General features: G+C 48.3%; 1 protein-coding gene across 7 annotated transcripts in view; it reads right to left on the minus strand.

Annotated features, from left to right (window-relative positions):
• The window catches only part of BRSK1 (BR serine/threonine kinase 1), a 662,917-nt gene that overhangs the window by 41,813 nt on the left and 607,520 nt on the right, over positions 1-13,584 (minus strand). For all 7 annotated transcript variants that reach the window (XM_063942812.1, XM_063942813.1, XM_063942807.1 and 4 more), the window contains one exon: positions 10,206-10,303. In XM_063942812.1, the coding sequence (XP_063798882.1) occupies positions 10,206-10,303 (98 nt within the window). The remainder of the gene's footprint in view (positions 1-10,205; positions 10,304-13,584) is intronic.

Genomic DNA, 13,584 nt, shown 5'->3' on the forward strand with positions numbered 1-13,584 from the left:
GTGCTCACAATGCTCTTCTAAGTATGTGAAGTTTTTCGCAGTGTGACTGAGAAAGATGCTATTTTCCAGTCAGTAATGAAACCACTTATATTTAATAGAAAGGGCCTCCACATGCCAATAGAGAGAAAATACAGCTATCACCAAATTGCTAAAATAACATCACCTAAATGGCAATATAGGCATCCAAAATGCATGGGACCAGCAAGGGTGCAGAGAGCCACGTAGGGCCCCGGTAAATGAATGGGGCGTGTCCACACCCCCTTAAAAAAAATAAGATTTTACTTACCGGTAAATCTATTTCTCGTAGTCCGTAGTGGATGCTGGGGACTCCGTAAGGACCATGGGGAATAGCGGGCTCCGCAGGAGACTGGGCACTCTAAAGAAAGATTTAGTACTATCTGGTGTGCACTGGCTCCTCCCTCTATGCCCCTCCTCCAGACCTCAGTTAAGGAAACTGTGCCCGGAAGAGCAGACATTATAAGGAAAGGATTTTGGAATCTCGGGTAAGACTCATACCAGCCACACCAATCACACCGTAAAACTTGTGATACACTTATCCAGTCAACAGTATGAACAACAACAGGGCATCAACACTGGATGCCAACATAACATAACCCATTATTAAGCAATAACTATATACACGTATTGCAGAAAGTCCGGACTTGGGACGGGCGCCCAGCATCCACTACGGACTACGAGAAATAGATTTACCAGTAAGTAAAATCTTATTTTCTCTGACGTCCTAGTGGATGCTGGGGACTCCGTAAGGACCATGGGGATTATACCAAAGCTCCCAAACGGGCGGGAGAGTGCGGATGACTCTGCAGCACCGAATGGGCAAACTCAAGGTCCTCCTCAGCCAGGGTATCAAACTTGTAGAATTTTGCAAATGTGTTTGAACCCGACCAAGTAGCAGCCCGGCAAAGCTGTAATGCCGAGACCCCTCGGGCAGCCGCCCAAGAAGAGCCCACCTTCCTTGTGGAATGGGCTTTCACTGATTTTGGATTCGGCAATCCAGCCGCAGAATGAGCCTGCTGAATCGTGTTACAGATCCAGCGGGCAACGGTTTGCTTTGAAGCAGGAGCACCCAACTTGTTGGGGGCATAAAGGATAAACAGCGAGTCAGTTTTCCGGACTCCAGCCGTTCGGGCTACATAAATCTTCAAAGCCCTGACTACATCTAGTAACCTGGAATCCTCCAAGTCACGAGTAGCCGCAGGCACTACAATAGGTTGGTTCAAATGAAAAGATGACACCACCTTTGGCAGAAATTGGGGACGAGTCCGCAATTCCGCCCTGTCCATATGAAAAACCAGATAGGGGCTTTTACATGACAAAGCCGCCAATTCTGACACACGCCTAGCCGAAGCTAATGCCAATAGCATGACCACCTTCCACGTGAGATACTTTAGCTCCACGGTCTTAAGTGGTTCAAACCAGTGGGATTTTAGGAAACCCAACACCACGTTGAGATCCCAAGGTGCCACAGGTGGCACAAAAGGGGGCTGAATATGCAGCACTACCTTAACAAACGTCTGAACTTCAGGAAGAGACGCCAGTTCCTTTTGAAAGAAAATGGATAGGGCCGAAATCTGGACCTTTATGGATCCCAACTTCAAGCCCATAGTCACTCCAGACTGTAGAAAGTGCAGAAATCTGCCCAGTTGGAATTCCTCTGTAGGAGCCTTCCTGGCCTCACACCAAGCAACATATTTTCGCCATATGCGGTGATAATGCTTTGCTGTCACGTCCTTCCTAGCCTTTATCAGCGTAGGAATAACTTCCTCCGGAATGCCTTTTTCCGCTAGGAGCGTTCAACCGCCATGCCGTCAAACGCAGCCGCGGTAAGTCTTGGAACAGGCAGGGCCCCTGTTGCAACAGGTCCTGTCTGAGAGGCAGAGGCCATGGGTCCTCTGTGAGCATTTCTTGTAATTCCGGGTACCAAGGTCCTCTTGGCCAATCCGGAAAAATGAGTATTGTTCTCACTCCTCTTCTTCTTACGATTCTCAGTACCATAGGTATGAGAGGAAGAGGAGGGAACACATAGACCCACTGGAACACCCACGGTGTTACCAGGGCGTCCACAGCTATCGCCTGAGGGTCTCTTGACCTGGCGCAATACCGTTGCAGCTTTCTGTTGAGACGGGATGCCATCATGTCTACCTGTGGCAGTTCCCATCGATCTGTAATCTGAATGAAGACTTCTTGATGAAGTCCCCACTCTCCCGGGTGGAAGTCGTGCCTGCTGAGGAAGCCTGCTTCCCAGTTGTCCACTCCCGGAATGAACACTGCTGACAGTGCTTGTACGTGATTCTCCGCCCACCGAAGAATCCTGGTGGCTTCCGCCATCGCGACTCTGCTTCTTGTGCCGCCCTGGCGGTTTACATGAGCCACCGCGGTGATGTTGTCTGACTGAATCAGCACCGGTTGGTTGCGAAGCAGGGGCTCCGCTTGACTCAGGGCGTTGAATATGGCCCTTAGTTCCAGGATATTTATGTGCAGACAAGTTTCCTGACTTGACCACAACCCTTGGAAGTTTCTTCCCTGAGTGACTGCCCCCCACCCTCGGAGGCTCGCATCCGTGGTCACCAGGACCCAGTCCTGTATGCCGAATCTGCGGCCCTCGAGAAGGTGAGCACTCTGTAGCCACCACAGAAGAGACACCCTGGCCCTGGGTGACAGGGTAATCAGCCGATGCATCTGAAGATGCGATCCGGACCATTTGTCCAACAGATCCCATTGAAAGATCCTCGCATGGAACCTGCCGAAGGGAATGGCTTCGTACGATGCCACCATTTTTCCCAGGACTCGCGTGCAGTGATGCACCGACACCTGTTTTGGTTTTAAGAGGTCTCTGACTAGTCACAAGCTCTTGAGCCTTCTCCGTCGGGAGAAACACCTTCTTCTGGTCTGTGTCCAGAATCATGCCCAGAAAGGGCAGACGCGTCGTAGGAATCAGCTGCGACTTTGGGATATTCAGAATCCAGCCATGCTGTTGCAACACCTCCTTTGAGTGCGCTACGCTGATCTGCAACTGCTCCCTCGACCTCGCCTTTATGAGGAGATCGTCCAAGTATGGGATAACTGTGACTCCTTGCTTTCTCAGGATCACCATCATTTCTGCCATTACCTTGGTAAATATTCTCGTGCCGTGGACAGACCAAACGGCAACGTCTGGAATTGGTAATGACAGTCCTGTACCACAAATCTGAGGTACTCCTGATGAGGCGGATAAATGGGGACATGCAAGTAAGCATCCTTGATGTCCAGAGACACCATAAAATCCCCCTCTTCCAGGCTTGCAATGACCGCTCTGAGCGATTCCATTTTGAACTTGAATCTTTTCAGATAAATGTTCAGGGACTTTAAATTTAATATAGGTCTGACCGAACCGTCCGGTTTCGGTACCACAAACATAGTGGAATAGTATCCCTTCCCCTGTTGAGGAAGGGGAACCTTTACCACCACCTGCTGGAGAAATAGCTTGTGAATTGCCGCTACCACTACTTCCCTTTCTATGAGGGAAGCTGGCAGGGCCGATTTTAGGTAACGTTGAGGGGGCATCACCTCGAATTCCAGCTTGTATCCCTGAGACACAATCTGTATAGCCCAGGGATCCACCTGTGAGCGAACCCACTGGTGGCTGAAATGTCGGAGACGCGCCCCCACCGCTCCTGGCTCCACCCGTGGAGCCCCAGCGTCATGCGGTGGATTTAGTGGAAGCCGGGGAGGACTTCTGTTCCTGGGAACTAGCTGTAAGGTGCAGCTTTTTTCCTCGCCCCTGCCTCTAGCAAGAAAGGAAGCACCTCTGACCTTCTTGCTTCTTTGTGTGCGAAAGGACTGCATTTGGTAATACGGTCCTTTCTTCGGTTGTGGGGGAATATATGGCAAAAAGTTTGACTTCCCAGCAGTAGCTGTGGAAACCAGGTCCGAGAGACCGTCCCCAAACAATTCCTCACCCTTGTAAGGTAACACCTCCATGTGTTTTTTGGAGTCGGCATCACCTGTCCACTGCCGAGTCCACAGGACCCTCCTGGCAGAAATTGACATTACATTAATTCTAGAGCCCAGTAGGCAAATGTCCCTCTGGGCATCCCTCATATATAGGACAGTGTCTTTTATATGCCCCAGGGTCAGCATAATAGTATCCCTGTCTAAGGTATCCATTTCCTCAGACAGATTATCTGTCCACGCCGCTACAGCACTACACATCCACGCCGACGCAATTGCCGGCCTCAGTAGAGTCCCTGAATGTGTATAAACAGATTTCAGGATACTTTCCTGCTTTCTATCTGCAGGATCCTTTAGGGTGGCCGTATCCTGTGACGGCAGGGCCACCTTCTTAGATAAGCGTGTCAGAGCTTTATCTACCCTAGGGGAGGATTCCCAGCGCACCCTGTCCTCAGGCGGGAAAGGGTACGCCATAAGTAACCTTTTGGAAATCAGGACTTTCTTATCTGGGGAATCCCACGCTGTTTCACATAACTCATTTAACTCATGTGAAGGGGGAAAAGTCACCTCTTGCTTTTTCTCCCCATACATATAAACCCTCTTGTCAAGGACAGGGTTCACCTCTGATATGTGTAAAACATCCTTCATCGCTATAATCATATAACGTATAGCTTTCGTCATTTTTGGTTGCAATTTTGCATCATCGTCGTCGACACTGGAGTCAGAATCCGTGTCGACATCTGTGTCAACCAGTTTAGATAGTGGGCGCTTTTGAGACCCTGAGGGCCTCTGCGCTGTAGGATCAGGCATGGGTTGAGACCCTGACTGACCCGAGGTATCCAACCTTTTATGTAAGGAGTTTACATTATCATTTAACACCTTCCACATATCCATCCAACCAGGTGTCGGCACCGTCGGCGGCGACACGTCAGTCAACTGCACTTGCTCTGCCTCCACATAGCCCTCTTCGTCAAACATGTCGACACACGCGTACCGACACACCACACACACAGGGGAAGCTCTAAATGAGGACAGGACCCCCAAAAGACCTTTTGGAGAGACAGAGAGAGAGTTTGCCAGCACACACCCCAGCGCTATATAACCCAGGGATTACACAGTAACTTAGTGTTTACCCAGTAGCTGCTGTATAATGATTAATGCGCCTAAATTTATGTGCCCCCCCTCTCTTTTTTACCCCTCTACCGTGATTCTGCAGGGGAGAGCCTGGGGAGCTTCCTCTCAGCGGAGTTGTGGCAGGAAAATGGCCCTGGTGAGTGCTGAGGAAGAAGGCCCCGCCCCCTCAGCGGCGGGCTTCTGTCCCGCGATTTCTTGTAAAATAAATGGCGGGGTCTCATACATATAACAGTGTGCCTCTGTTTATATGCAGCATTCGCCAGGAGGTAACAATTGCTGCCCAGGGCGCCCCCCCCTGCGCCCTGCACCCTATAGTGACCGGAGTGTGTGGGTTAGTGTGGGCGCAATGGCGCACAGCTGCAGTGCTGTGCGCTACCTCATGTGAAGACAGGAGTCTTCTGCCACCGATTTCGATGTCTTCTCCGCTTCTGCCGGCTTCTGTCTTCTGGCTCTGCGAGGGGGACGGCGGCGCAGCTCCGGGAACGGACGACAAGGTCAGGTCCTGTGTTCGATCCCTCTGGAGCTAATGGTGTCCAGTAGCCTAAGAAGCGCAACCTATCCGCAGTTAGTAGGTTTGCTTCTCTCCCCTCAGTCCCTCGTAGCAGAGAGTCTGTTGCCAGCAGAAGCTCTCTGAAAATAAAAAACCTAACTAAAATACTTTCTTATTAGCAAGCTCAGGAGAGCTCACTAAAAGCACCCAGCTCTGTCCGGGCACAGATTCTAACTGAGGTCTGGAGGAGGGGCATAGAGGGAGGAGCCAGTGCACACCAGATAGTACTAAATCTTTCTTTAGAGTGCCCAGTCTCCTGCGGAGCCCGCTATTCCCCATGGTCCTTACGGAGTCCCCAGCATCCACTAGGACGTCAGAGAAATAGAATGTAAAAAATGAATAATTGTGCTGCTCAGGGTGGCGCCATTCTTATGTGGGGGGAGGGGGCACGGCAAAGGGCACCTGCTTCCTATCTTGCTAGCCTGCTTGTGGGAAGCGGGTCCCTCCTCCTTGGCCGGTGCCATCTTCCCAGTGAAGATGGTGCATGTGCACTAGAAAGCAAAGACTCTTTGCTTTCATTGTGCGGGAGCCGGCTTCCCGAAGATATCACTGGGAAGATGGCGACGTCCTTAAGTATAGGTGTACTCAGGAAGGGGGCAGCCCGTGTAATTAGTAACGCCCCTCCCACTGTTGGAGCCACTTAGCACCAGAAGTATTTTGGATATCGGATTTTTCTGTATTTTGGAATATTCGCATTTCATAATGACATTTCTTGCATAGACACGAAATTAATTAGTTTCATATAAGCCTTATACACACAGACTGAATGTATCAGAGAGCAAAGGTGTCACTATCTCAGTCATGCTAAAAACAACACTTCTCAGCACACCAGGTTGGCTTGGCTGGCACTCTTTTTTGCATGCTAATGACAATGCAATGTGACAAAACAGGATGCGGTTATGTTACCGGCACTCGGGATCCCGGCGGTCAGCATGCTGATGCTGGGATCCTGAACTCTAAAAATGGTGGCAGTCAGAATGCCGGCCCACAGGGTCTATTCCCACTCGTGGGTGTCCACAACACCCACAGAGTGGGAATAGAACCTGTGGTGAGCCACCGAGCCCCTTGCATGGCGAGTGCACTGAGGCCCACAAGAGGGTTTGTTGAGACTGCCCTACCCTCGCCGTCATTCTGCTGCCAGGATCCCGGTGTCGGTACGCTGACCGCCGGGATCCCGGCAGCTGGCATATTAAACCCAACCCAACAAAACGGCTTCACGGGACTGCACTGATTAGTCTGATATTTCAACACTTGTATATCTGTGCGTGACTGCATCTGAATCTGTATACAAAGCACAATGTAACTTGCCATGAAAAAAGACGCGGCTGCTGCATCGTAGCAGTTCCTACACAGATTTAGATTCTGTCACATCGAATCACGATTAAAATGCAAATTAGAGTGAAAAAGACGCTTGGAGCTTTATGCGGCTCACTCGCGCCAGGCATCTTGCGCCGCATGGTTTATTTAGGCTACTAATGTGTCCTCATACATTTAACTTCAATATGCGACATGCCTGGCGTGAGCGCGATGGCAGTTCCCGGGCAGCTCTGCTAACGCCAGGAGCCTAGGAAAACTGTAATGTGGCATTTCGGATGCAGATACAGCCGTAGTTGCACACAGAATATAGGCATGCCACATATAATTTTACTCAGCAGAGTCTGCTTGTGTGTATTATAGCAATGTGAATAAGATGGATGTTCAGGGAAAAATGCACAAAAAGATGTCTGGTGTTAGTAAACGCGCTCACAACTAGGCACGACTTGAAGGGCAGTTTAACGTGACTGCAGCAATTATGATAGAGGACACAACTGTAGGTGTATAAGGACACATCTGTATGCCAGTGTCAACATTGTAAGCGATGACATGTCAAATGTCAACTTTGAGACCCAGACAACAATCTGAATCATTCAGACCCATGTGGACATTCTTATGTTGACATTCTGAATGTTGATACCCTAAACTATTACTGTGAAAACATTATAATACAGAATTGTTTTGCATTTAATCTCATTTTATGTTCCAGATAGTGAGAAAAATTGGTGGAAGATGATATACAGTATTAAACCCATTGGATCATTATTAGATAACTCATTTGGCAGTCATCATCCTACTGCCCCAACATGCCTCATTGTAATCTGAGAGTTATCCAACTGCTGTAAAAGGCTTGCTCTCATCCAACCCACGTGGGACACTGATCTGGAAAGTGATCTTGTCCCTGAGAAAATCTACTGGCTGGCTGGAGATGGGATCAAACCAGCACAGAAGAAACATTGTGGCATAACATTTCTTTAAAACCCATAATAAAAGTTGGGTTATGCAAAGCAGCTGCTGATATTAGCCACAAACATATATATGCAATGTTTATAGACCCTATCATAGTACAGTACAGAGGTTAAAGTGAGCCGGTTTGGGGCGGAACTGCGTTCCGTCAGTTCCATATGGATACGGAACCAGTTCCGCCTCCTCTGGCTCACCTAACCCAGGAGGGAGATGTCGGGCGCCCGCTGAGATTGTGTTAACAGTAGGCGCCCGGCTCCTTCCCCTCAGTGACTGCCAGAGGCCGGAGCTCACTTCTGGCTCAGGCAGTGTGCGGCTGGGCGGCGCTATGGGAGAGAGGTCATGACGTCTCTCCCATAGTTTCGAGGGGTGGGCGGCCAGATGGAGGACAGCGCGGTCTGGAAGCAGGAGCAGGGCTAGTGAGTATAGTGTTTTTGTGTGTGTGTGTGTGTGTGTGTGTGTGTGTGTGTGTTTTTGTGTGTGTGTGTGTGTGTGTGTGTGTGTGTGTGTGTGTGTGTGTGTGTGTGTGTTTAAGTGGCGCTACTATGGGGCACATCTGCTGTGGGTATAACTACAGGGGCACATCTGCTGGGGGCATAACTAACGGGGGCACATCTGCTGGGGGCATAACTAATGGGGGCACATCTGCTGGGGGCATAACTAATGGGGGCACATCTGCAGAGGGCATAACTAACGGGGGCACATCTGCTGGGGGCATAACTAATGGGGGCACATCTGCAGAGGGCATAACTAACGGGGGCACATCTGCTGGGGGCATAACTAATGGGGGCACATCTGCTGGGGGCATAACTAATGGGGGCACATCTGCTGGGGGCATAACTAATGGGGCACATCTGCTGGGGGCATAACTACAGGGGCACATCTGTAGGGGGCATAACTAATGGGGGCACATCTGCAGGGGCATAACTAATGGGGGCACATCTGCTGGGGGCATAACTAATGGGGGAACATCTGCCAGGGCCATAACTACAGGGGGCATATCACATCAACTGGGGGCATAACTAATGGGGGCACATCTACTGGGGCGTAACTAATGAGAGCGCATCTACTGGGGCATAACTAATGGGGACACATCTACTGGGGCATAACTAATGGGGGCACATTTACTGGGGCATAACTACAGGGGGCATATCTACTGGGGCACTTCTGACTGGGGGCATAACTACTGGGGGGAAATCTACAGGGGGCATAACTACTGGGGTATTACTACTGGGGGCACTACTAATGAGGGCATTGCATAGGGGGCACTTAATAAGGGGCATCACTCTTGGGGACATAAGGGGCACTACTACTGGGGGCACTGTGTAAGGGGCATTAATACTATGGGCAATACCACTACAGTGGACATTGCATAAGGGGCACTACTACTGAGGGCATTTTATAAAGGGCACTACTTCTGTGGGCATTATGTGTATTTGGGGTGCTACTACTGTGGGTTTTGTATATAAGGGGCACTAATGTGTGTCATAACAAGCATAAGGGACACTACTATGTGCTGTTATGTGAATAGGATTGTGCTACTGTGCGGCGTAATTTGAATTGGGGATACTATTGGGTGACCACGCCCCCTTTGTTTTGAGACCACGCACCTTTGTTTTGCGGCCACTCCCTCTTTTTGCGGGGGGGGGAGTTCCACCACCTCTCTAGGATCACTTTAAGCACTGGTACAGTATAGCAATATTTTAGATTGTAGGGGAAAATACTGTACTTTCCTACATACAAATGTGTCCACATACATCTTTGCTATATCCCGCCATGCATGGCACGGTTTTGCATGCCATAGACTCAGAGATTTGCCATGCCTTGTGATTTTTCTTAATTTGCTTCTTTAATATGTTACTTTATACTTATTCTATTATGGCAAACAAAAATTTTAAAATCCATCCACTCGCTACTTCAGAAAGACAGCTTAGCCGTGTTTTGCATGTTGTGCCAAATTGAGCAAAATAGCAAAGATGTAAGTGGACACATCTTTATATACCTTCCTGTTAGTCATCCGAATGGAAAGCGTAGGTAGCCTCTATTAGCCAACACGGCTGATAACAGCTGCATAGCAAATGCCAATATTTCACATTCTGACCAGGTAATGGATTTTGCATTGAGACTAAAGAATGAAGTTAGTTGCTCTTTCATGTAAACTTTGTATTTATGTACACAGATGTTTTAATTTCAGTTCTGTTTGGTGTTATATACTGTAAGGAAGAAATGTTGTTGAGTAGCAAAAACTAGAGCAGATTGCAGGAGACGCCCAACCACATCATGCATACAGTACCTATGTCATTTCGAGGAGGAAGATCTTCATCCTCACAACTCGGATATCTCTCCTTGCGATCAAGAAGTAGGTAATAAATCATCTTCTCTTGGTTTTCACTGTAAAACAAAAAAACAAAAACAGATTTTTTTTATACATGAGCAGGGCTGGCGACAGGGGAGGGGGTCAAAGGGGACACCTGTACCGGGCCCCAAGGTTCAGAGGGGCCCCAAGGATATGCCACTAATGCCCAACAAGGATGTGAGCCATCTTGTTCAAATAGGGCAGCGAGCTGTAGGCGGTGTGGTCTAAGCCTCAGAGTGATAGGAGCCTCGCACCATCCCAGGGTAAGAGTGGATTGATGAGGGGATACAGGGCTATGGGATGAGGTGGGGGAGCTGGGAATGCAGCATGGAGTCATTGGGGAGAGAGAGACTGTGCAGTGTGTGGGTGGAAGGAGAGAGGGAGACACAGACTGTGGTGTGTATGGGTGAGGAAGGAGAGATGTACATATGTATATACGTGTATAGATAATAAATATATATATATATATATATATATTAACAGTTTCTTATATAGCGCAGCAAAATCTGTTGCAATTTATATATATACATACGAGTCAGGGGGCCCCAGAGATATCACTGTACCGGGCCCTAAGATTTCTGTTGCCAGCCATGCACATGATAATAATTCATTGTAAATGAATTGTAAACACTAGCATTGAATACTGTAACTACCATGTGTTTGCATGTTGCAAAGGGACACATACTGTAGGGTGTTTGCTACAGACAGATTTGCAGCAATTCAGCCACACAAATAGTAACTGTAATTTATAGTACACGGATGTAATCTTAATGCTGCAATAAACCCAGACCCATCTATAAATAACAGTTACTATTACTATTATTGCATTTTATCTCATGGGGCCCCATACATCAGCAGTCAGAAAGAAACGATTCTGCGTTTTTTTCCACGATTTAACAGTTCTCCAATCACCAATATGCACCTATACTTTGCAGATATTTTTCAGCAATTTGCAAATCTTTTCCACCAAGGATCAGATCTGCAAATCACGAAAAGTGCCCATTTAACTAGTAAAATACTAGTAACTGTCTGCAAATCTGCTGATTGTGACTAATTTATTGGTTGGATTCTGCGATAGATGTACACTATACATTTGAAAATGTTTTTACACAATCATTTTCAATACTCAGAATTGCCCCAATTGAATACCGATGTATGGGCCCCATCAGGGGGTATGAAGAGAGGAGGTGGCCCGTATGCAGGATCCGTCTGGGCCCCCTCCTCTCTTACCAGCAGCGCTGTAGACTCTGGGCACTAGGGGACCAGAGTCTATGGCACATGTCCAGGACTCCGGGAAAATGGGGTGACTGACATTTTCCCCAGAGATTTTCTTACTGCGCATGTGCAAAAAACTCCAGGAGAATAGCCACCACACCATTTTCCTGGTGATTCCTGCAGCACGGCAGGAAAAAGGATTCGAGTACCAATTAGGTATGAGAATAAATAAGCATCCTGGCTTTTTATGGAGAGAAACCTGGTGCTGTGCCAGAGAGAGAGGGAGGAGAGGGAAGGTGAGTGCAGAGGGAGAGATAGCCCAGGGCAGCATCCTATGGGAAAAGGGGGAGGAGAGTTACCTGGGGGAATACAAAAGGTCAGGGAGCGCAGCCAGCGTTCTCTTTGTGTGGCCGGAATCCAGGAAGACTTCCACCCGCCCGCCCAGTTGGAATGTCGGTTAATTATTACATGTCTATTTATGCAAGATATTACGTTACAGGAAGTTATGAGAATCATTGGTGGCAAACACTGTCAGGTCTATTGAAAGTTTAATTACCACCCGACAGGCAAGGTGTAGCCTGGCGCGGCAAGCAGTGCTCCTTGGCTGTCTGTAGTAGCGTACCAACAGTTGGGCAGCACTTCCCCCAGATAAGTGGCGAGTCTTTCGTGGACTCAAGGGCCGACCTGGTTGTCATCTTGAGGGTGGACTGGTGCTATGCCATTTTGGCGGGAAGTGGTACTGCTCAGCTAAATTGCGCAAGGGCGGGATTTACGGTCCCGCACCAATGGTTGTTTAGGTCAAACTTAGGAATGAGGCCGTAGCCGAGGCCACCCACTTTTAGAGTACTAATTCTAATATGATCAATAAATTTGGCTGTGACCTCTTTAAATCGCAATTCAGTTGTCCGAGTCATTATTGTGTGTAAAGGTGGTGGGGTTGTTAGTAGGTGAGGAAAAGAATAAAGCCAGTGGACGGCTTATGAGTGCAGGGTGTGCAGTGTATTCAAAGTGACCCTTTCTAAAAACAGGCTATCGTTCTTTTTACACCTGCACCAAAGTATGATAGATTACCACAAATGTTTTCTTAGAAGTAATAACATTAGCACCATGGACCCTGCTGCATACAGTACATGTATCATGTATTTGGGGGACCAGTCCATTACCTTAAGGGTTAGGATAAAGTTATGAAAGTGATTAAAACCAAACCTTTCCCTGTGTAAAATTCTTCTAGCAAGCTGTTTATAGGCAGCAACATAACCAGCCAGACCGGCACTAGAGTAGCATGCATTATTTAGGCGGTATTACTGCTCATTTTTGCCTCTGGTGATGGCAACAACTAGCAAGTAGCTTATTAATGGAAACGTTGGCATCAAACTTTGAATTATAAAAATATTGTGTAGTCCAGTGTGCATTCTATTAATGCTTCATGACTTTCTTCCTTCTCCCTCCTCTGTCCTTTTCAGTTTTGTAAATTCTGTATATGACTTTACATTTATAGTACCTTGCTTTGTATATTTGCTATTTATGCGGTGTTACTTATTTTGCAATTATTTCAGTTTTGCAATCGTATGAGTATCCTTATATATTCAAGACAGTAGCGGATCTTGCCACGGGCAAGCAGGACTTGTGCCCGGGGCGCCGCCTTCCGGAGGGCGCCAGCGCCCTCCGGAGGGTGCCACCCCATGGCAAGATCCGCTGCTGCTGTGCCCCCCGCTGCCCACTCTGTCCCGCTGCCGCTGCCCCCCGCTGTGAAGGGAACTAGATGCGTAGCGTCTAGTTTCCCTTCGTGGAGAGGACCTTTACTGTGCGGTGCACGATGACGTCATCGCGCACCGCACATCATTTCAGCGGCGCTACTACTGTACAGGGGCCGTAACTGACCACGCCCCTATTGCCCGCCCGGGGCGCTGAAAGCCCTCGAACCGGCCCTGATTCAAGAGCATAGTAAATAAAAAAAATAATACAGTATGTTGAGAACAATCTATTAAAATAAGAATTTACTTACCGATAATTCTATTTCTCGGAGTCCGTAGTGGATGCTGGGGTTCCTGAAAGGACCATGGGGAATAGCGGCTCCGCAGGAGACAGGGCACAAAAAGTA

This window comes from Pseudophryne corroboree, chromosome 10 (genome assembly GCF_028390025.1).
Source record: "Pseudophryne corroboree isolate aPseCor3 chromosome 10, aPseCor3.hap2, whole genome shotgun sequence".
Classification (NCBI taxonomy): domain Eukaryota; kingdom Metazoa; phylum Chordata; class Amphibia; order Anura; family Myobatrachidae; genus Pseudophryne; species Pseudophryne corroboree.